A 24,147-nucleotide genomic window follows, 5' to 3' on the forward strand; every position below is an offset into this window, starting at 1 on the left:
GGTCTTACCCCTCTCTTTGGACCAGGAAGAGTGTAGAACTGATATTCACCAAAAAATAGATGTATGGCTTTCTCAGAAACCCAGGCCAGTTCCTCAGGTTCCCCAAAAGTCCTGATGTAATACTGACGATAGGGATTATCACTCGGCTCTGACAAACCACAGCACAGAAAGACAAAATTGCTTCAACTTTTACTTCAATGGGAATACATCAATCATGTAATTCTCTCTTTTTTTTTGCACAAATATGAATGAACTCGTTAAATCAGGAGCTGATTATACCCCACCAAAGTTTAGCGTTCATAATAAACAACTACACTCACCAGACACTTTATTAGGAACACCCCTACATCCACCTGCCCGTTTTATTTTCTGCAGTTCTCTAATCAGCCGATCACTCGACAGCACCACGATGCATCAAATCACGCAGATACAAATCAAGAACTTCAGTTAACGTTCACAATGTTCAAACATCAGAATGGGAAAAATTGTGATCTCACAGTGAAGTGTGACTTTCTTTCTTTCACTGTGGTATGGGTGTCGGTTTGAGCCAGATGAGTATTTTTGGTTTGAGTATTTCAGAAACTGATGATCTCCTTCCTGGGGTTTTCACACACAACAGTCTCGAGAGTTTACACAGACAGAATGGTGTGAAAAACAAAAAACACTGAGTGAGTGAGTGAGCGAATGAATGAGCGACAGTTCTGTGGGTGGAAACAAACGCCTTGTTGATAAGAGAGGGTCAGAGATCACAAAATGGCCAGATTGGTTTGAACTTTTTTGCCAGGAAGGATATAGTAACTCATATAATCACTCTTTACAACCGTGGTGAGCAGAAAAGCATCTCACACTGGGTTCCACTCCTGCAGCCAAGAACAGGGATCTTAGAATCAACAAGTTCCTATTAAAGTGTCCAGTGAGTGCATATTAATGGAAAAAAGTAAGTACCTAAAATGCAAAATGTACCTCAAACGATTCCACATTTAACCTCCCAATAACTTCAACCACAACCAAGTCATGGATGATGTCCAGGATCTTCATCATTCATCACCAAAATTAAAGCTGCACTTTTTTTTTTTTACTTTCACAGAAACCAACACACCTTTTATTCTGTGATACGTTTCCAACGCAGGATTGATGGTCACGCGACATGGCCACCATGGTCTACGGTTGAACTTGGCCCATATCACTTCACCTTCGAGGTACTTTACTGGTGGAAGAGCCTTTGACTTTGAGTTGTTTATCTGCTAGTAGAAAATTAGACTGTTTAAAAAGAATACAGCAAACAAGAAACAAACCAAATGTATTCATGTTTAGGGTAACATCTCTTAAAACCAATCTTTATAAAAAATATATATTACCACAGTCAGTTACAAGTGTTTAATTATAGTGCGATAATCAATTCTTGGACTCTAAAGTAAGCTACGTGATACAGACAGACACAAAATAAGTTTCATAGTCACAGATAAAGCCCAGTATCTGAGTACGGAATTTTTAGTTAAGACTTCGTACTGACTGTAATTTAACATTTGAATATGATGATTAAGGCCCGGTCCTACAATACCAATAACTATAGCGATAACTATGAATAAATCAGCCCCCTGCAGTTTATGTGGTCGGTGCTCACACCAGACCGATAACGATCCCTATAGCCCAGGCCTGGGTTTATCCGTATCGCTGAGATTGCTTCGGGAGCCATTTTTCCAGACCTGGACCTGATCTGATAAAACATCTGCTGACCAATCAGTTTGTAATTGTTTACATATGGCGTTGTCTGAGCACGTGTTATTTTCCCCGGTCATCTCTGTACATCCTTGTTGCATCATGAAGTCACGGAATACAGATTCACGGAAAATAAAAAAATATAATCCAAAGCACAAATCTTCTATTCATGGATATGTGATTATTTTCCATGAAATATCAACAGTAAATTAATAAAGTAAGCATATAAAGATATGCAGGTAAGATATTTTAATTATGAACTTTGGCAGTCCAAACATTTAATTGTTTTAGACGTCTTAATTTTTTTTTATGCGTGATGCATCATCCGTATGAAACCAGTAACCAGTCTGTAATATACTGAAATGTCCGTGACCGATCCATAAATTATTGGCATTCGTGATGCATCTGTATTAAAATCCGTAACCACTCCGTATTTTGTATCCTTTTTTATTATATTTCCGTACTCTGTGATCTGTCCGTGTTATATAAACCACCGGAGTGTGTAAATGGGTTGTTTTGGAGTCCAAGCTGTACAGTACGACTCGGAATAATGTGCTACTACTTGGAAAAAACTTCCATGGCTATTCCTAAGTTGCATGCGTTTATTTCCCTGAGTGTCAGGACCAAGCGATATTATAGTCGGGATTATAGTTGTGGCGTTTCTGCTCCAGACTGGAACTAAGTTCAGATATAGGTATCGTCAGAGTTGGAGTTATAGGTATAGTTAAGAGTTATCGGTGTTGTAGGACCGGGCCCTTATACTGGATGTGACATTTCAGCAAACGGGTTCTGTCTCAATGAAATGTTTATTACATTATTTACAGGAATTTATTACATAAATTTCATTGACACACTAGGAAAAAAAAAGGCTTCGAGACATCCGGTGCAGAACCTGAATGAGGTCTGTTTTTGGAAACCACCACTTCATGTGACTCTAATCAGCTTGATTTGATTAAGTAGTAATCCTAAGCTACAGTATACGAATCGGATGTCAAAGAGAGCTCTTGTAGTACAAATAACCAAACAGGCTAACTAGCTATGAAACTAATCAGGTCAACAATAATGGAAAAATCTATCCTGAAGGACTCGGAGATTATAATTAACATCTGATCTTACCTAAAGTTGTACCTAAAGTTCACGATGCAGCGGTGCTTTAGTACTTGGGTCTGTCCAGTTTTACCATCTCCTTATCAGTGCACTCTGCTCAAATAGATTAGCTTCCAAATCTTCAACTTTGATGCTAATACCACCATCAGTGCCATCATGCTCATCATCTGATAGATGGCTAGCTAGCCAAGCCACATGTACTGTACGCGTTGGCATTGCATTCAGTCTGATGTTTACTGTCTTCACTACTTTGCATTGGATTTCTCATTAACATGACTTTGAATGTTGCTGGAAAATGGTCAGCGAGAAAAGAAAGAAGCTCTTGAGATTTTGGTTCTTTTGGTTTTAAGACCAAATGACAAAACCACACTGATATGTTAACCTTACATTTGAGATTGAGTTTTCTTCTCCCATTATAAGCGATTGTAGCAATAAATTGCTAGCACAAGCAAGAAATTGCACTGGAATTGCTAACCCCTAACACTCTTCCCCACTGATGTTAAAGCAGTGCTGAGCAGGATTAATCCACATAAAGCTGCAGGCCCTGATGGCATCCCTGGACGTGTGCTCAGAACATGTGCTGGGGAGCTGGCAGGGGTCCTGATGGACTTATTCAACATGTCTTTGGCCCATGCTATTGTTCCAACCTGCTTCAAGACCACCTCCATCGTGCCAGTACCAAAACACTCCACTCCAACATGTCTCAACAACTACCGTCCAGTAGCACTCACCCCCATCATTACAAAGTGTTTAGAGCAGCTGGTCCTGACAAATCTCAAATCCTGTCTTGCCCCCACCCTGGACCCCCACCAATTTGCCTACCACAAGAACAGGAGCACAGAGGATGCAGTCTCCCTAACACTGCAGTCTGTCCTCTCGCACCTGGATAATGGCAACACGTATGCCAGAATGCTGTTCATAGACTTCAGTTCAGCATTTAACACTGTCATCCCCTCTAAGCTCATCACCAAACTCACAGATCTGGGCATCAGTGCTCCCATCTGCAACTGGTTGTTGGATTTTCTAACCAACAGGCCCCAACATGTTCGTTTAGACCATCACTGCTCCTCCACCCTCATACTAAACACTGGCGTACCAGGCTGTGTGATGAGCCCGTTCCTCTACTCCCTCTGCCAAGTTTAAAGTACAACCCCGATTCCAAAAAAGTTGGGACAAAGTACAAATTGTAAATAAAAACGGAATGCAATAATTTACAAATCTCAAAAACTGATATTGTATTCACAATAGAACATAGACAACATATCAAATGTCGAAAGTGAGACATTTTGAAATTTCATGCCAAATATTGGCTTATTTGAAATTTCATGACAGCAACACATCTCAAAAAAGTTGGGACAGGGGCAATAAGAGGCTGGAAAAGTTAAAGGGACAAAAAAGGAACAGCTGAAGGACCAAATTGCAACTCATTAGGTCAATTGGCAATAGGTCATTAACATGACTGGGTATAAAAAGAGCATCTTGGAGTGGCAGCGGCTCTCAGAAGTAAAGATGGGAAGAGGATCACCAATCCCCCTAATTCTGCACCGACAAATAGTGGAGCAATATCAGAAAGGAGTTCGACAGTGTAAAATTGCAAAGAGTTTGAACATATCATCATCTACAGTGCATAATATCATCAAAAGATTCAGAGAATCTGGAAGAATCTCTGTGCGTAAGGGTCAAGGCTGGAAAACCATACTGGGTGCCCGTGATCTTCGGGCCCTTAGACGGCACTGCATCACATACAGGCATGCTTCTGTATTGGAAATCACAAAATGGGCTCAGGAATATTTCCAGAGAACATTATCTGTGAACACAATTCACCGTGCCATCCGCCGTTGCCAGCTAAAACTCTATAGTTCAAAGAAGAAGCCGTATCTAAACATGATCCAGAAGCGCAGACGTCTTCTCTGGGCCAAGGCTCAGACGAATCAAAATTTGAAGTTCTTTATGGAAATCAGGGACGCTGTGTCATTCGGACTAAAGAGGAGAAGGACGACCCAAGTTGTTATCAGCGCTCAGTTCAGAAGCCTGCATCTCTGATGGTATGGGGTTGCATTAGTGCGTGTGGCATGGGCAGCGTACACATCTGGAAGGTCACCATCAATGCTGAAAGGTATATCCAGGTTCTAGAGCAACATATGCTCCCATCCAGACGACGTCTCTTTCAGGGAAGACCTTGCATTTTCCAACATGACAATGCCAAACCACACACTGCATCAATTACAGCATCATGGCTGCGTAGAAGAAGGGTCCGGGTACTGAACTGGCCAGCCTGCAGTCCAGATCTTTCACCCATAGAAAACATTTGGCGCATCATAAAACGGAAGATACGGCAAAAAAGACCTAAGACAGTTGAGCAACTAGAATCCTACATTAGACAAGAATGGGTTAACATTCCTCTCCCTAAACTTGAGCAACTTGTCTCCTCAGTCCCCAGACGTTTACAGACTGTTGTAAAGAGAAAAGGGGATGTCTCACAGTGGTAAACATGGCCTTGTCCCAACTTTTTTGAGATGTGTTGTTGTCATGAAATTTAAAATCACCTAATTTTTCTCTTTAAATGATACATTTTCTCAGTTTAAACATTTGATATGTTATCTATGTTCTATTCTGAAAAAAATATGGAATTTTGAAACTTCCACATCATTGTATTCTGTTTTTATTTACAATTTGTACTTTGTCCCAACTTTTTTGGAATCGGGGTTGTATATTACACTAACACCATCATCAAGTTTGCGGATGACACCACAGTAATAGGCCTCATCAGGGACAACGATGAGTCAGCCTACAGACAGGAGGTGGACCGCCTAGCTGTGTGGTGCAGCGAGAACAACCTGCTGCTCAACACCAACAAAACCAAGGAGCTCATCGTGGACTTCAGGAGGAATGCTGACACACACACACCCATCCACATCAACGGTGCAGCAGTGGAGCGTGTGACCGGCTTCAAATTCCTGGGGATCCACATCTCACAGGACCTCACCTGGACAACCAACTGCTCCAACTTGGTCAAGAAGGCTCACCAACGTCTCTTTTTCTTGAGGACTCTGAAGAAAAACCACCTCTCTTCAGACATCCTGGTGAACTTCTACCGTTGTACCATCGAGAGCATCCTAACCAACTGTATTACAGTACGGTATGGGAACTGCTCTGTCTCAGACCGAAAGGCCCTGCAGAGGGTGGTGAAGATCGCCCAGCGTGTCATGGGAGCCTCGCTACCTCCTACTGAGGATGTCTAAAGGAAGCAATGTCTCAGGAGAGCCATAAACATCATCAAAGACTCCTGCCATCTAGCACACAAACTGTTCACTCTCCTGCCCTCTGGAAGGTGCTACAGGAGCCTTCGGGCCAAAACCACCAGGTTCAGGAACAGTTTTTTTTCCTTCAGCTGTCTCACTGCTGAACTCCCCCCAACAAACTGAATTGACTTGAACTGACTTCATTGCACTATCATTATTTGCACTGTTTATTCATACTGTGTTTTGTATATACTGCAAATATTTATGTATCATACCATTGCACTACAGTTCATTCGTATTGAGCATTTTCATTCATATTGCACATTTTGAACATACTGTAAATATCTATCATATCATTATACCATTCCATACCCTGTAATTCCTGTACATTTATATTTATGTATATTACACTTATGTTATTTACTGCTATGCACTTCTGGTTAGATGCAATCTGCATTTCGTTGCCTTGTACCTGTGACATGTGCAATGGCAATAAAGTTGAATCTAATCTAATCTAATCTAATCTAATCTAATCTAATCTAATCTAATCTAATCTAATCTAATCTAATCTAATCTAATCTAATCTAATCTAATCTAATCTATCTCAATTCGAAAGTATTCCAAGGTGCAGTTTTACATTAAGGACTGCACTGTGAAAGCCAACTTCTAATTTTAACTCTTAAAGGAGAACTGAAGGCAAATGTTTTATTATCGAAGGCTACGTTCACACTGCAGGCTGAAGTGACTCAAATCCGATCTTTTCGCCCATATGTGACCTGTATCCGATCTTTTATTGACAATATGAACGACACAGATCCGATTTTTTCAAATCCGGCCCAGGCCGTTTGGATATGTGGTCCTAATTCCGATTCCTATCCGCTCTTTTCATATGCGACTTCAGTCTGAACCGCCAGGTCGCATTCATCCGACTTACACGTCATCAACAAGCCACAAACGTCACTATTCTGCGCTGAAATAGGCGGCGGGTCTCTCAAAAAAAGTTACAACAACATGGCGCATAATCACGGGCGCAGATAGAGGGTGGGACGGGTGGTATTCGTCCCACCCAGATTTAAATTCACCTCGCTCGGTCCCCCCCACTTATAGGGAGGAAAAAACGTCTATGCTGTCTTTCTTTGCATAAGGCAAACCTCACGGAAAAATCAAAAGACTAATTACCATTCGGTTTATTGAGGTGCACAGCAGTGTATACATATAGTTGCAACAACTCACATAAAACAAAACAAAGACTGATATTCGGTTGGTTGAGCTGCGCAGACTGCACAGGTTGCGAGCTCGAGCTTGGTTGCTATGGTAACCCACAACAAGTTTGACAGGCATATCGGGGTTGGGGTTGGTTTGCTGGCAGCTTTGTCCCCCCCAGTTTTTTGTCCCACCCAGTTCAAAAAACGTATCTGCGCCCCTGCGCATGACATCAATGCGAGGGACGCTTCGGGCTGTGAAGGTTCTGAATCTTCTCAATGGAAGGACGCAGAGGTTAGGGAGCTGATTTCCATTTGGGGGGATACAGCTATTCAAGCTAGATTGGATGGGTCATACCGCAACCGGGCGGTTTTACTTCCGTAAACACTGGCCATGCTCACTGCGTGTGACGTCGTCGTATCCTGCAATGCGCATGCGGAACACTTTTAGGTTGCTTTTCGTTCATACTGAGGATCACATACAAGTCGCATATATTTGTTAATGTGAACGACCTCACAAAAAAATCGGATTTCACAAAAAAATCGGAATTGAGCATTAAAGCCTTGCAGTGTGAACGTAGTGAAAATTCTATTTCTCATTTTATTAAATATCAGAATGCATTTTTGATCGCTATTTTGTCACTGCTATAGAGGATGTGCAGTCAAGTGACCTGTCCGCGTTTAGTCTGCCATATTGGACGGCTTCAGGATTGTTTACTTTGCGCGAGCGTAATGGATCCAGGGAGTAATCCCCAAGAAAATTCGGAAAATACCCCATCTACATCACGCGATAATTTGTCTAAGTTTGTTCAGCATCTTGAAGGTGACGTGAGGCAGCGTTGCGTGGAAAAGTGTTCCAGGTTGGGGATTGCAGATCCGTACAACTTGCCGCAATCCTTGTTCAGGGAAATTCGGAGCTGCGGTGCCGGCGATTTGCCCGATCTGGCCTACCACGACATTTACAATTTTCTTGTTAATCGTGAATCGTGTTACACTGGCAAAGCCCTCAAAGCTTACAAGAGCCTGGAAGCTTATAAATATTTTGTTGCGGGATGGGTATCCCAACTATACCTCTGGAAGGTTCTGAAGAAGAATGTCTACTTGATAACCTCACGGGTAAGTGGCATTAAGACGTTTATCATAAAGAGACTATGCAGGACGTTTTATCGTAAGAATGTTCGAAATCTAAACTCAGTTCCAGATAATGACAGGGTTGTAAATATGTATGTTTTTGTCTGAAAAAAAATATCACAAATCACCGACTATGCAGTTATCATTCAATCCGAAAATCAACTTAACAGATGTACTAGCAGTATTGAATTAGAAGATTACACCTACCTGATATGAAGTGTTCACTACAAATTCGGCTGGTAGAACTGGGGTACCAGTTTTCTCTTCGCACAGCGACACCCATTTTGCGCGTCTCTCCTCGTCTGCGGGGAATCTATAAAATGACAGGCCTTCCTTTTGGCCCTGTCTATTGGTACAACCAAATGCTGAACAAGATATAACCATTCTCGAAAGATCTACTCCCACACACTTGATAATTAGAACGGGTTCGTCTAAGTTCTATGCGTGGCCATGCCGTCCAAGATGGCAAATAAACAAATATCACGTGGCCTCGTGACGTCACGTGCACGCTCTCTATAGCAAGTTATGAGTGTTTGAAATACGCTCTGTAATATATCAGTCCATATGTCAAAGCGATGGCCGTAAACGAGATTCGTTGAGACCTGTGCGAGACATCATAGGATGGAAGTAAAACGTACAGCGGAGATCAAAGCGACCAACATCTGCTAACGCTGTCAAAAGACGTGCGCGCCCTCTTTCGAATGCTGATGTAATCAAGCCGGAAGTTTTGTTTGTTTTGATAGCAATCAGGAAAGTTTGAAAAAAGTAGGCAGTAATCATCATTTAAACTCGTTTTTGTGCAATATTTCGTTTGGAAAAAAGTTTTTAAAATGGCGGCACTGACACCTGGCTGACACTTCACGTTTCGAAGTCTTGCGCAAGTCTCGTGAAGATCGCGTGGATAAGCGACGCCTGCCGTGGACCAAACAAACTAAATTCAACACGGCTAAAAACCGAATAGGCCGATAAGTATAATATTTAATTGCAATTAGTTGCCAATACGAGTCACGATATAAGGTTACTAAAACCGAAAACGTAATTGAATAACACGTTAATTAAGAAATAAAGCAAGTTTAAAAATGACTTCAGTTCTCTTTTAATAACAATCCTGAGCTATTTATAAGATGCAATCTGTTTACAGACGTACGCTTTACTCTTGTTGCAAAACTCATTCCTTTGTAAGCCTGTGTTTGACTATTCTTCATCAGGGTTGGTAAATCTTCCAAAAAGTGAAATTTCTCTTAAATCAATTGAGCATTTGACGTTATAGAAGTAATTCAGATTGGTTTGGATGTGACTTCAAAAACTACCCAGAAGCAGAAGATTAGAATGAGAACTTGCCATCGTAACGTCATCATGGATGCACTCCAGTGAGGCTGGATCGCGGTCGCCATCTGACTCTTCCTTGTGGTTTTCATATTTTTTCATAGACATACAGGCCTTGGTTCTTCTTTTGCCTTTAGACAGATGATGGTGTCTATCAAAAATGGTGAATTTTTGCTTTGGATTTGTAGATGTAGCAATCTCATTTACAGGGCTGCTACAAGGCTTTTCGTGTGAAGACCTTGGGCCGGTGTCCTCATCTTCCTCCTCATCCTCAAACAAAATTGACTCAAAGTGTAATCCATTTGCAAATGGACTGGACGAATCGAGGCTGAACGCTGGACTGGGAGGAGACATGCGAGTGTTATTGTCAGTTCTGTTGTCAGGCAAAGCTGTGTCCATGTTTTGTAGAAATGGGTCAGCAAGCTTCAAGTGCCATGGAGTCAACTCATTCCTATGGCCCTTGTGGATCCTTGGATGTGAAAAGCAGATCCAGGAAGTTATCCATGAAGGTCTCAAGGAACTGGAATCCTGAGTCAGTAGTCCTTGGTTCTGCGCCACTAAGTGGAAGTGAGACTTGACGGTTGGACTTGAGGCCAGGCACCTTGATGAAGATGGGTGACGGTTTCCATGTGATGAGGATTTTCAGCTCTTCTGGAGGACTGCTGATGATCCGAGCATCCGAATCTGCCACTTATCTTAAAGAAAACTGGGACATAATTCATTCAGTCAGCATTTGTGAAATATGACAAATCAGTATATGATGGTTTATGAGGTACAGCTACTGACACTGAGTTTCCATTTTAGAAGATATTCCTACCATATAGATGTATGTCATAGATATAGAATTACTATATGGAAGAAGGTGTTATTGGTGCACTTTGTGGATATACAGTTACTTCCTGTAGTCCATTTGGAGCGATGTGCAATGTCACAATGTCCCATTCATCAATGCAGTAAGACCACCATAGGACCATGTCTGATGAGATGTTATTTGGAAGGTGGATCATTCTCATCATAGCAGTGTCATCAGTGGTTATAGATGTTCAGTTGTACAATTTGTTGGGGTTTGAAAGCACTGTGTACTTACCATCCACTTTATACACTGCACATTCATTCACACCTTTTCACACCTATACTGCAATCAACTTACCTCAGAAGTGGGAAGTCGGAACTCTTGGTGCGTTCCATTTGAACTGGGAAGTCAGAATTTCCGAGTTCCCAGTTAAACATCTCAACTGGAACGACCCCTGAAGTCCGATTTCCAACTTGTCAAATCGGAAGAACCTCACCAACCCTGACCTCAAAATCCAAGATGGCTGCTCTGCGTGTCAAAGTGAAGCCTGGAGTAATATCCTGTTTATTAGCACTTCTGTCTCACTTGTGTCTTATTAAATCAGTCATGTACATAAACAGTCCTGTCCAACTTCTACCTTTGGCCATGTTGCTAGGGTGTTTGTTTACACAAAATACTGCATAATGCGTAATCAACCATGGCTAAAAACAGCTAACATGGCTAGAACTGGTTTTCCAACCTGTTGTAGCAGAAGGTCGTCGACTCAGGTGTGATGTCATTCCCAGCTCTGACTTCTGAGGTAAATGGAACGGGGAAAAACATGGACGCCTTCACGTTCGCCTTTTGTTAGCATCAAGCTAGCTAACTAACTGTAGTGACAACTAACTGTGAACTAACTGTGTATATTTATCTCCTCAAAACAGCAATCAGGGTTTTAGATTTAACAAGAAATTACTGTATGTTGATTGCTCTATAGTAAATACTGCAAATACTAGTATACGGGTCATTCTAGAATTCGGGGTACATTTCATGTCTCCGAGATAAACCTTTTGTTATTTTCCACAAAAGAAATCTTTACTGGATGAGTTTTGAACAATTATGACACACTTTCACCAACAGCAATGCTTGATGTACATTTTTTACCCAATTTATCCATAAGACATTAACTAAATGACTCCCACCCCTCCCCCCACATTATTGGCCGTCTTCGACTCCTGATTCATCCATTCAACTCCAATAAACAGGAAGTGATCCAGTCTAACAGTCAATTTTTGGGGGGCTTATTCTATTAACTGTGATAAAATCAATTGGTTTTATAGAAAGTTTATTTTCTGTATTATGTGAAATTTCAGTCATAAAAAATATATTTTTATCCGCCCCAATGTTCTTGTCAACTCTGTTATTAACTCTGTTATAAAACCGCATAAAATCTACAAAAACTTTTAATAATACGCATGACACCTGCACCGAGCGATGTCACTTCCTCTGGTGGGAAACTTCAGCGAGGCAGTGAGGTATGTTATGTTCTGTTTCTTCTCTCGTGAATTTGAACAAAATGTTGAGGATTTTACACCAAAAGTCGATTCATTTTTCATCAAATCTGTCATTGTGATATCGGAGCGAATCTCTTGCTCATTTTTTAAAGAACAATAATATGATTAAAATCCATAATTTTTTTTGTATTTTTAATACATAACGTGTGGTAGCCGGTGGTGTAGTGGTTAGCGCTGTCGCCTCACAGCAAGAGGGTCCGGGTTCGAGCCCCGTGGCCGGCGAGGGCCTTTCTGTGCGGAGTTTGCATGTTCTCCCTGTGTCCGCGTGGGTTTCCTCCGGGTGCTCCGGTTTCCCCCACAGTCCAAAGACATGCAGGTTAGGTTAACTGGTGACTCTAAATTGACCGTAGGTGTGAATGTAAGTGTGAATGGTTGTCTGTGTCTATGTGTCAGCCCTGTGATGACCTGGCGACTTGTCCAGGGTGAACCCCGCTTTTCGCCCGTAGTCAGCTGGGATAGGCTCCAGCTTGCCTGCGACCCTATAGAACAAGATAAAGCAGCTAGAGATAATGAGATGAGATGAGACCGTGCGGTAGCTAGTTTGAGGTTAGTTAGCATGTGGAGCTAAGACACAAAGTGGTGGGAAAAATGTCAACTCTGTTCTCGTCAGTTCTGTTAACGGATTGCCCGGTTTTGCAATAACAGAGTTGACGATGACTAACAGAGTCAGCACTTGAAACGTACCCGTGATTATAGAATGGGCTGTATACGGTATAACTAGTTAAGAGTGGAATTTCGTTTACTGTCGATGCTCTGAGCCGCCGTGTTGATTTGATGTTACTTGAACTCCGTGGAACAACTCTTGCTGTCCATCGAATCAGAACTCGTACCGGTAAATTGAACAGAATGCCGCATTCGTGTCAGACCATCCAGCTATCTGAGAGACGGTCGGAGGAAACCAGAGGAACCCTACACGAGCATGAGAACATCATGCAGGCACAGGCAGGAGGAGCTCAGGATCGATCTGGAGCTGTAGCGGCGTCAAAGCGCAGAGTTACAGAATAGAAATGCCATGCACTGTTTCTTCTAAACGGCTTCATGGGTCTCCATCAGCGATCAGGAACATGCAAGCTTACCAGGGTCATGTCAGTGCTGTGCTCAGGAAGGTCAACACAACCACTGAGTAAGCAAGCAGTGGTCCTTCTAGGGACCTTTTTCTACAAAGTGCACCTTTGCCAGGTGAATTGTTTATAATGAATTGGAGACATTTCTGAAACGTTGAATGCACGTGCAGTAAGACTTGTGCCGTGTGTGTGTGTGTGTGTAGCCGCCCTTGCGAGATCCGAGGCGCACATGTATGACACACTCGAGTCTGTCATCTTTCAGAGGAAGTGAAGAAGAAGAAGAAGTTTAACGACACACGTACAGATATACCGCACGACTTAGAGCGGCGCGCGCGCTTGCGTCGGAAATCATTACAGGGTTCTTCTCTTATAGACATTTCTCATTTTCTCATACCCGTTTCCTTTCACACACACACACACACCCTTCCAGTGGTCAACCTGCAAACAATCCCGTGATCATAAACCGTGTTGTTTCATGAAATGCATCCAAAATCTTACCCTTGACCTGCCGCTCGCGCTCGGGGACACCGAAAACCCTGCGCTTTTGCAGTCCAAATGGCCTTTTTCCCAAATTAGTGAGAGAACCTCAGCCTCAGCAAATCCCAGCAGCAGCAGCATGAGTATGAGCAAGAGCGGCAGCACTAGGCCGAGAAACCTGAGCCCATATTCTTGACAGTGAGGCTAGCGGCCCCTTTCTGTACAAAACCAAAGAAAGAGCAAAAAAAGATGTCCGTTAAACACACACACACAGACACACACACACACACGGTGAGAGAGACACGAGACACGTTCCCCTGCGCTGGGATACACAAACGTTACCGGGGGGCTCTTACTTTCTCTCCATTGAAACGGTGATGGTTTCCTCTGCGTGCCGACCTGCCCCTGGTTGTGTCTCGAGCCCCTGCCTGTGTGTGTGTGTGTGTGTGTGAACAGCCAATCCGTCGCGGCTCTCCAGCCTTCTCACTTTAACACTTCCTAAAACACACCTGCCCTTATTATTATCATCATTATTATTACCATTATTACTATTATTATTCCTATTCTTCAGCATTTGTTCTTCTTCTTCACACACACACACACGCACGCACGCACGCGCGCGCGCTACAATGTTTCAACGTCATACACCTTTAAAAGTGCTTTGAAGTCACGTCATCAATTAGACCCAGCTCTCGTGCACGCGGTTCCCGGGATGGGTTCTGAGGCTATAAAAATGTTTTCAAGAAAAAAAAAAAGTATAATGTTTATGAAGTCGGTGTGTGATACAAGCGCGTTGTTTAATCGGGACCGAGTCGTGGGCACGCGCTTCAAAATGGAGTCTGGTGGTGCTGCTGAAAGCAGGCCACAAAGTGTTAAAATCTCAAATGGCACACCACACGATGTAGTAGGATAGCCGACTGTAAGAGAGTGGAGAAGTTCATGAGGATGCGTTGGACCTGCATAAGAGGTCCAAGGAGGCCATCTTGTCAAGTCCATGACACCATAGAAAGAGTTAGAGAGAGAGTTGGAAGGGTTTTTAATCCAGACATCTAAAGCTGTGTGTGTGTGTGTGTGTGCGTAAAAGAAGCAGTGCGCACCTCATAATAAACCAAGCTCCAACCCCAAGTATCATGAAGCAGTCGCGTGTGCGTGTAAAATTCACATTTCATGTCACATATCATCTCTGTAACACCCTGACATTTTTCTTTAAGGAGGTGGGGAAATGAAATGGAGGAGCCAGCCGACACCGACACCGACACCATCTTTCAGCAGTCCACCATGTTTCCCTCAATGCACGCTGCAAAACAAAGAAATACATCAATAAGAGTGCGCGCGCGCGTATAAGAAATAATAATTAAAACAATCTGGGGTTTTGTCCTTATCAATATAATAATAATAATAATAATAATAATTATTATTATTATTAATATTATTATTATAAAAAAAAAACAACAACCCTTAACTTGCGGGCTGGTTAATGTTTAAACTGTTGTCTAAACACAGAGGGTGTTGGGTTCAAACAGGCTCCTGATCTTCCCTTTAATCATCCTTTAATCATCCTTTAATCTGCTTTAAAGCGACTTTCGGTTTGTCATGTGAGAGAAAGCTGACGCCGCGCGCGCATGTTTTTTCCTCCACCGTGATAAAAGTGTTCGTTCTTTACTTGTGTGTGAACCCGCACTCAGTAGTACGGTAGAAATAGTACACCACCGATAGTGTGACACACTGGGTATGGGATTAGGGTTCGGACATGCTTTAGGCCTGTGACTGACTCACTCACTGACTCACTCAACAGCGACCCCTGTGAAGGAAAAATAAAGCTGCAACGAATTAGTCCGAGAATCAAACATTCAGATCCAGACTGTACAGCAATTCAGCACAGTAGTGTTGATTCAGTACAGTTAAGGGAGAACGGGGAGACTGGAACAGGTGAGACTGAGACAAGTTTGTATTCCTATAACTTTATTTCAACCAGTCAGTCAAGTCAAGTTTATTTGTATTGCGCTTTTAACAATAAACGTTGTCGCAAAGCAGCTTTACAGAATTTCTCATCTCATCTCATTATCTGTAGCCGCTTTATCCTGTTCTACAGGGTCGCAGGCAAGCTGGAGCCTATCCCAGCTGACTACGGGCGAAAGGCGGGGTACACCCTGGACAAGTCGCCAGGTCATCACAGGGCTGACACATAGACACAGACAACCATTCACACTCACATTCACACCTACGCTCAATTTAGAGTCACCAGTTAACCTAACCTGCATGTCTTTGGACTGTGGGGGAAACCGGAGCACCCGGAGGAAACCCACGCGGACACGGGGAGAACATGCAAACTCCACACAGAAAGGCCCTCGCCGGCCCCGGGGCTCGAACCCAGGACCTTCTTGCTGTGAGGCGACAGCGCTAACCACTACACCACAGTGCCGCCGCTTTACAGAATTTGAACGACTTAAAACATGAGCTAATTTTATCCCTAAAGCCTTGGTCACAACTGGCCGTACGTGCTCCTACGGCCGGTCTACGTGCAAAAAACACAAGAAACGCACGGAGGGCGCGCGTGCGACGTGCTGATTTTTGAGCCGTAGACTGGCCGCAGAGGTTCTTTGTCATGTCAAACAAACTCTACGGGCGCTTACGTTTTTTCCAGGTTGCAAGACAAACTTACAGCCAATGTGCGTCTTTCTCCACGAACAAAAAAAACGCAGCGATTTGGGAAACGCCAAAAATCGCACGGCCAAAAAATCGTACGTCCGGTTGTGACCTAGGCTTAATCTATCCCCAATGAGCGCAACGGTGGCAAGGAAAAACTCTCTCAGACGGCATGAGGAAGAAACCTCGAGAGGAACCAGACTCAAAAGGGAACCCATCCTCATTTGGGCAACAACAGACAACATGACTATAACATTAACAGTCCTAACATAAAGTCCGCTTCGTTGATGCTATAAACCCCCCACCGACTGAAACCCGAGCGTAAAACCGTTCACGACAACTGCAGTCCTAAAGTCAGCAAGTCAACTGCAGTCCCCAGCACCACTGCAAGAGTCCAGAGCGTCCTCCAGGCATGACCCCAACTGTCCACATGGGGCCGCCGTCTGCAGGATCGATGCAATGAGACTCCAACCAGACACAGGGCACCAGGATGGATCAGGCAGGTCCGAGGAGCAGAAGAGGTCAGCATCTCGATCCCAGGACCGACATGTAACTCAGAGGGACAGATTTTGGGGGGAAAGAGAGAAAGAAAAACACAGGTTCAACCAATCAGGTTTGAGATTCTATCAGAAGTTCGATGTTGCTCCTTAGGGCCGGAATATTCTTGGGTTTCACGTGACATCACATCCGCCTCATTAGTTATTCAGAACTTTAGCTGGTGGTCTACCAAAGCTCAGTTGACAAAGTGTTTGTACGGAGAAGGTGCATTGCTCGGATGAAAAATGCCTTACGCTTGCGTTGTTCAAATCGATCAAACCGTGAAACTGATAAAAGTTTCTTCAGGGTGCGCCATGAACTAATAAAAAAGGCCGAACGAACACAGGATTTCACAGAAAGGCGGCTTTTCAGTGAACCTCTGACTGAAATCGAAGGGACCCGAGTCGAAGCACGCTCGAGTTTCACTTGGTAAAAGGTTTGTATTTCCCTCTCAGCTCTGTCCTTAGTGTTTTCCAAGTACTTTTCTTGCTATGTGTTGTTATTTTACGGTACTTTTTTTTAGTCACGAAGCGCTAAAGTCCCCAGCTGTTTCTTTGTTTACTCCTCACAAAGTCCATATGCATGAAGGTCGCGACAAAATTCTTCCCCAGCCGTACAGTTACAATGCGCCGTGATCACTTCTCCATCTTGTTTAACTAAGATCCAGGTCTTTAAAGGGGTTTCTGATGATCTTTGTGAATGATTTAGCTGAGAGATAAGAGCCAACACAAGTGAGAATCAAGCCAAATGTTGTTTGTTTACACTTCAACTTGCAGCGCTTTGTGGTAAAGACGCGAACGAAAAGCTTAAAAAAACCCAGACTTACACGGGCAAAAACAATACAGGATTCATTCGGGAGAGACTTGATACCGAGGTCCTTTACCCAGCCACATACAAAAAAAAGTTGTAAGCCTCCATACTCTTCCACGCTTTCATCTGTTTTGTGGTGTAGAAGGACGTCTGCAACACCAGATAGTTCTAGATGTCGGGGAACTCGACTGAAGGGTAGTACTTTTCTTGGAAAAAAAGTGCTCTTTTTTTAACGCGTCCTCTGAGCACATTGTCAGAAATTAACGTGATGCGTGCGTGAGTTGCCGTACCAGCAAAAATTGGGGTGGCATGTTTTGGTGTGTTCATGTTTTGGTACATGACGTCAGCATTGTTGTTTACTAGTCAACAGGATCAATGTACGTGCTTCAATGTTTGATGAAACAAATCATCAAACTTAAATGCTGACATACGAAAGTATTCATGGTGCTTTTCTTCATACATTTCTCACATCGGCAATTGATACAAGTGTCACATTTTCCCCATCGATACATTTAAAGGTCTCGCATGCCATCTTCTGTGTTGCTCTTGCCATCTTTTTTTGCACCTTCGTAACAGCATCAGAATGAAAAAATATATATCTTCAGGAGGCGGCACGGTGGTGTAGTGGTTAGCGCTGTCGCCTCACAGCAAGAAGGTCCGGGTTCGAGCCCCGTGGCCGGCGAGGGCCTTTCTGTGCGGAGTTTGCATGTTCTCCCCGTGTCCGCGTGGGTTTCCTCCGGGTGCTCCGGTTTCCCACACAGTCCAAAGACATGCAGGTTAGGTTAACTGGTGACTCTAAATTGAGCGTAGGTGTGAATGTGAGTGTGAATGGTTGTCTGTGTCTATGTGTCAGCCCTGTGATGACCTGGCGACTTGTCCAGGGTGTACCCCGCCTTTCGCCCGTAGTCAGCTGGGATAGGCTCCAGCTTGCCTGCGACCCTGTAGAACAGGATAAAGCTGCTACAGATAATGAGATGAGATGAGATAATATAATAATGCTTGCATTTGGAAGCCTGCACTACTCTTTACAAAAAAAAAAAACACTCATGTTTAATTGTTCACTGAGAGAGGAACTCTTTCTTGGAAGAGGAAATTGTGAGGTTTGATAGCAGGTAATTTGCCAGACCAAGCCATGCTGCACCACCTGTAGGAAAAAACTTTAAACATTGGATTTTTCCTTCAGTCATAACAAGGAATAACATCCGTATATAATACATACATGGGTCATTCTGGAATTCGGGGTACATTTTGCATCTCCAAGATAAACCGTTTGTTATTTTTCACAAAAGAAATCTTTACTGGGGTGGCACGGTGGTGTAGTAGTTAGCGCTGTCGCCTTACAGCAAGAAGGTCCGGGTTCGAGCCCCGTGGCCGGCGAGGGCCTTTCTGTGCGGAGTTTGCATGTTCTCCCCGTGTCCGCGTGGGTTTCCTCCGGGTGCTCCGGTTTCCCCCACAGTCCAAAGACATGCAGGTTAGGTTAACTGGTGACTCTAAATTGAGCGTAGGTGTGAATGTGAGTGTGAATGGTTGTCTGTGTCTATGTGTCAGCCCTGTGATGACCTGGCGACTTGTCCAGGGTGTACCCCGCCTTTCGCCCGTAGTCAGCTGGGATAGGCTCCAGCTTGCCTGCGACCCTGTAGAACAGGATAAAGCGGCTAGAGATAATGAGATGAGATGAGATATCTTCAGGATTTTACTTCCCTTAATTCACAACACAGTGCAACCGGACACTGTTTACTCACCGTGATGATTTCTTACACTGCCACCTGTTGGAATCCTCCAGACTGACATCAGGTCCATGTGGAAGTATAGTCAGTACACTGCTTGAGTAGCAGCAGCAGCAGCAGCATCCAGAAGCATATGAGTCACATAGTGACAAGTATATCCCGGGCCTTAGAGAAACCTACTTCCTTTGGAACCGTGAAGCTGGACACTGTAGTAAAGTTTGTGCAGTTCAATAATTTATTCAAGTAAAACTTGTACGGTATTTTCTACTTCGCCTCTACCTCCATTCTATGGTGTAATGCAGTGTTTCTCAACCACTGGGCCATGGCCCACTCCGCCATCTAGTGGGCTGCAAACTTTTCCCCAAGTTAAAACTAATTTTTACTCATAGTAGGGTACAGTTGCTGGGTTGCATCCGATGTCACATCCACCTCACGAAGCTACGGTCACACTACAGTTTGTGATGCTTTGCGATGGGTTATCGATGAAAATGAGGTATTTTGGTGGCGATGCATGGCGATATACACGTGAGATAAAACTTGTGGTCACACAGCAGGTGAACACTTGACTGTCACGCCTTCATTCACTTGAGTCTGGCACACTTCGGGCGGCCGTGCTCGTTTATGGAGCGCGTGGTGCGAATTCTTGGGACCCAGCCGTTATGGGAAACACCTGATACTGATTTGAACACAATCAGCACACGCAGATACAGACGCTGTTTTCATAGAGGCTTTGCGAAGTGTCATTATCACTGTCATGCTTGTTTTGAGCCATAACGCTGTTTAAATACTCTGCTTTGCTTTCGTTTATGTTTCGGTTTTTTTTCCCGTTTCCGGTTGAGAATATGCAGTGCGCATTCTGGCTGCCACTTTTCACCAGAGCTTTTTATTTTTATTTTATTTTCTCTTTTGTTTTCCTTTTTTGTGTTTGTGTAGTTTGATGTTTGTTTTTTGTTTGAGTGTTTTGTCCACCGGTTGTGGTGTAGCTCCGGACCCAGTTTTGGGCATCGGTTCCCTCCAGGTCTTGGTTTGCCATTGGTGATGCCTGTGCTCCTCACTATGGACTACAGTGAGCTCGTTGCTTTCTTTAACATTGTGGTTGTCCAGCGCTCTGTGCGGCGATGCTTTTGTGCTTGACGCGGTGTTCTGAGCAATGTTGCTCGGTGGTGTTGCGGTGCCTGTGCAGGTGGTATGGGACCTACCAGTGCTCTGCGTGGCGGTGCTTCTGTGCTCACTTTATGGATCCATGGCGTGGTGTTCCGGGCGGTGTTGCCCGGCGGCGGCACAGTGGCTGTGCAGGCAGTGTGGGACTTATCTTCATGCGCCTTTTGGTGGGACTGTGGCAGCTACACCATTGGAATGAGATCCTGACCTTTTTTTTTTGGTGGACTTTTTTAAAATTATTTTAATTTTAATTTTTTTCTTCCCCCAAATTGTAAAGCAACCTTGGGCATGAGAAAGGCGTTATACAAGTTTAACTGATTATTATTATTATTATTATTAATAAATATCACGGCTGCTAATAAACCCTCTTCCTGCACTTAGATCCATCTACCGCTGTCTATCTTGTAGTGTCCTGATCCCCAGATCTTTAACCCAGCCACATATAAAAAGTTGTTCTCCTCCATGCTCTTCCAGGTTTTCATCTGTGTGTCCGTGTAGAACGATGTCTGCAGCACCCGGTAGTTTGAGATGTCAGGGAACTCAACGGATGGATCATTTTCCAACTCATAGGAAAAATCCTTCCTTGTTAGCGTGTAAGGATCTAATCCCATTGAGTGGTTTCTATATCCACTTATTGGTTTTAATAACTTGCTTAATAACTTCAATAACTTGAACACAAACATGGCAGTAAGTTCTTGTGTTAATGCACCAAACTCCACTTTTGGATCATTAATCCCTTTTGACTGAGAATGTCCTACATGCATGGGTTTGGCTTCTGGCACATCCATACAGTTTTAAATACAATACCTACAATTAAAAACAGTTTGGTTTTTTTGTACTTATTTAATTCCTGGGCTCCCATCTGTCACAGGGAGTGATGTAGCATCCCATTAATACACTTTACAGTAGATTATTAGATTCTAATAGAATAGAGGAGCCAAAATAATTGGGGGTCTTTTTTAACAGGCCCCGACTTGTTACAAGTATGAATAGGTGGGCCTTAAAGCAGAAAAGCTCGAAAACCCCTGGTGTAATGTACGCTGGTGAATTGAGGACTTGTTCAGAATTAAAGTCTATAGCCTCGAGTTACCAGCTATAGTATTATTTATTAAACTTAAATTCTGGGGGAAAACATTGAAGATTTTTTTTTTCAAAATGGCCAGATGGGGATAGTTGGGACAGTTCATCATGTTTCAGGTTTTTTCTTGTGGTTTACAAATATAAAATTGTTTAAAAACATTTGTTAAAATGTAGGTGTGTCCCTGCATGAGAATGAAGCTTATTTCATTCCTTCTTGAGAATGGAACTGTTCTGTCGAGTCAGGTTTTGGTTAAAGGAACAGTCCACCGTACTTCCATAATGAAATATGCTCTTATCTGAATTGAGACGAGCTGCTCCGTACCTCTCCGAGCTTTGCGCGACCTCCCAGTCAGTCAGACGTGCTGTCACTCCTGTTAGCAATGTAGCTAGGCTCAGTATGGCCAATGGTATCTTTTGGGGCTGTAGTTAGATGCGACCAAACTCTTCCACGTTTTTCCTGTTTACATAGGTTTATATGACCAGTGACATGAAACAAGTTCAGTTACACAAATTGAAACGTAACGATTTTCTATGCTATGGAAAGTCCGCACTATAATGACAGGCGTACTAACACCTTCTGCGCTGATCAATGCGCTGCCGAAGCGCGCAGAAGGTGTTAGTACGCCTGTCATTATAGTGTGGACTTTCCATAGCATAGAAAAATCGCTACGTTTCAATTTGTTTAACTGAACTTTTTTCATATCACTGGTCATATAAACCTATGTAAACAGGAAAAACGCGGAAGAGTTTGGTCGCATCTAACTACAGCCCCAAAAGATACCATTGGCCATACTGAGCCTAGCTACATTGCTAACAGGAGTGACAGCACGTCTGACTGCGTCTGACTGACTGGGAGGTCGCGCAAAGCTCGGAGAGGTACGGAGCAGCTCGTCTCAATTCAGATAAGAGCATATTTCATTATGGAAGTACGGTGGACTGTTCCTTTAAACTGACATTTTTCTATCACTGTATCAGCATTGTGTGTTCATACAGTTCATATGGAACAAGTTTTGATAATAAATAAAAATTAAGCATGTAGGATTAAGCTTGGTATTTTATTTTTGTCCCATGTCTCCCCACCATGTCCCAAGTCTCCCAACACAACATCCCATGTCTCCCCTAAATTTCTCAATAAATAATGAGAGAAAAAGTGAAGCCTGAAGGCCAGGATATGTAACAAGCTGAGAAACTAATGCTGTGGTAAGAGGTTATAGTAAACACTCCTTAATGGAATATGAATGTGACAAAACCTGCAAAGAATTTCACACAGTCTACATGAGCTGAGAACTCATCCCGAGTTTCCCCAGTCTCTCCTACTGTGCAGAAATGCTGTAGGAAATGTGCTGTCAAAAATACTGAAATTAAACATTTTTTACATTTAATATAAACACGATAAAGAGTAGTAAACAGAAATGAATGAAGCAAAGTCAGTATTTGGTGTGAAAATGAGCTGTGGGTTTTACTGACACCAGTCCACCTCCAGGCATGTTTTTGGGAGATGAGGGGAAGGAATGAAGTCAAAACTGCCATGGTCATGTCTTGCAAAGATCAAATCAAGACCATACAAATGGGGTTCGAGACCAAGTCCAAATGAACACGAGAATGAGTGAAGGTCTAAGTCTAAGACAATGCTTGTGGAAGGCACAGTCGATCTTGGCTGTCTCTGACCATCCACTTCTGGAGGAGTTTGTTCTTCTCCCCTCTGGATGGAGATACAGGTACTCCAAGGTCAAAAGCAACCAATTCAAAGTTTCCTTTGGGCTAAGTGCAATTAACACACTCAATTTGTACTATTATTACCTCGCCCGCAACAGAGTAAGCGAGGTAAGGTATTGTAATCAGTGCTGTTTGTTTGTGTGTCTGTTAACAATCTAGTGTCTAGACGGTTGCGCCGATTGACTTCAGATTTTCAGGGTAGGTGGGCAATGATCCATAGATTACCTGATTAAATTTTGGGGGTAATCGGGTCAAGATGAAGCTCAAGGTCATGGGAAAGGTCAACCTTTCAGTCAAAATAATATATTTTCCATTATAACTAAAAAAAAAAAACAGTTGCCGATAGACAAACGTTTCCTATTATGAGCATATAGGAACTCCTATATGGCCTTTCATTTGGCACCATGATCTTTGACCTTGAAAGGTCAAACTCAAGGTCACGCATTTTCAGAAGGCTGTAACTTGAAAACGGTTGATGGTAGACAGATATTTACCGTCATCAACTTACAGGAAGTGCCATATGGGCTTTCATTTGGCACTGTGACCTTTGACCTTGAATTACTTTGAAATGTCAAACTCAAGGTCATGGATTTTCAGAGGACTATAACCTGACAGCTGATGATTGAGAAATATTACCATTATCAACATTGTTGTATGTGTTCTGCCTACAGGTAGGGCCTTCCTTATACGGTAGCTCCAGTTCCATGGCGCATCTCTTGACCATTACATAAGGGCCGCCATTCTTCACTCTGTCCAACATTCCTGTTCGGGGTCTTCCAGGAGGCCTCCTCCCTTCTGTTCTCCCCTCTATTACTAGCGGAAGAAGAATCACCATGCCGTAGAGAATGAGCAAGCC

At 43.2% G+C, this 24,147-nt stretch overlaps 1 protein-coding gene across 4 annotated transcripts in view; it reads right to left on the minus strand.

The window, feature by feature from the left end:
- Positions 1–14,838, minus strand: part of nsd1b (nuclear receptor binding SET domain protein 1b) — a 47,096-nt gene extending 32,258 nt beyond the window's left edge. Inside the window, exons 1-5 of one of the 4 annotated variants that reach the window (XM_060936476.1) lie at positions 14,712–14,838; positions 13,636–13,832; positions 9,743–10,433; positions 1,100–1,241; positions 9–148 (exon numbers count right to left, since the gene is read on the minus strand). In XM_060936476.1, coding sequence (XP_060792459.1) covers positions 9–148; positions 1,100–1,241; positions 9,743–10,126 — 666 coding nt within the window. In that variant the 5' untranslated portion in view covers positions 10,127–10,433; positions 13,636–13,832; positions 14,712–14,838. Of the gene's footprint in view, positions 1–8; positions 149–1,099; positions 1,242–9,742; positions 10,434–13,635; positions 13,833–13,956; positions 14,231–14,711 lie in introns of those variants that run through there. The other 3 variants (XM_060936478.1, XM_060936475.1, XM_060936477.1) reach the window with 3 other exon arrangements.
- Between the last annotated feature and the right edge of the window lie 9,309 nt (positions 14,839–24,147).

The sequence above is a fragment of the Neoarius graeffei genome, chromosome 12 (genome assembly GCF_027579695.1).
Source record: "Neoarius graeffei isolate fNeoGra1 chromosome 12, fNeoGra1.pri, whole genome shotgun sequence".
NCBI lineage: Eukaryota > Metazoa > Chordata > Actinopteri > Siluriformes > Ariidae > Neoarius > Neoarius graeffei.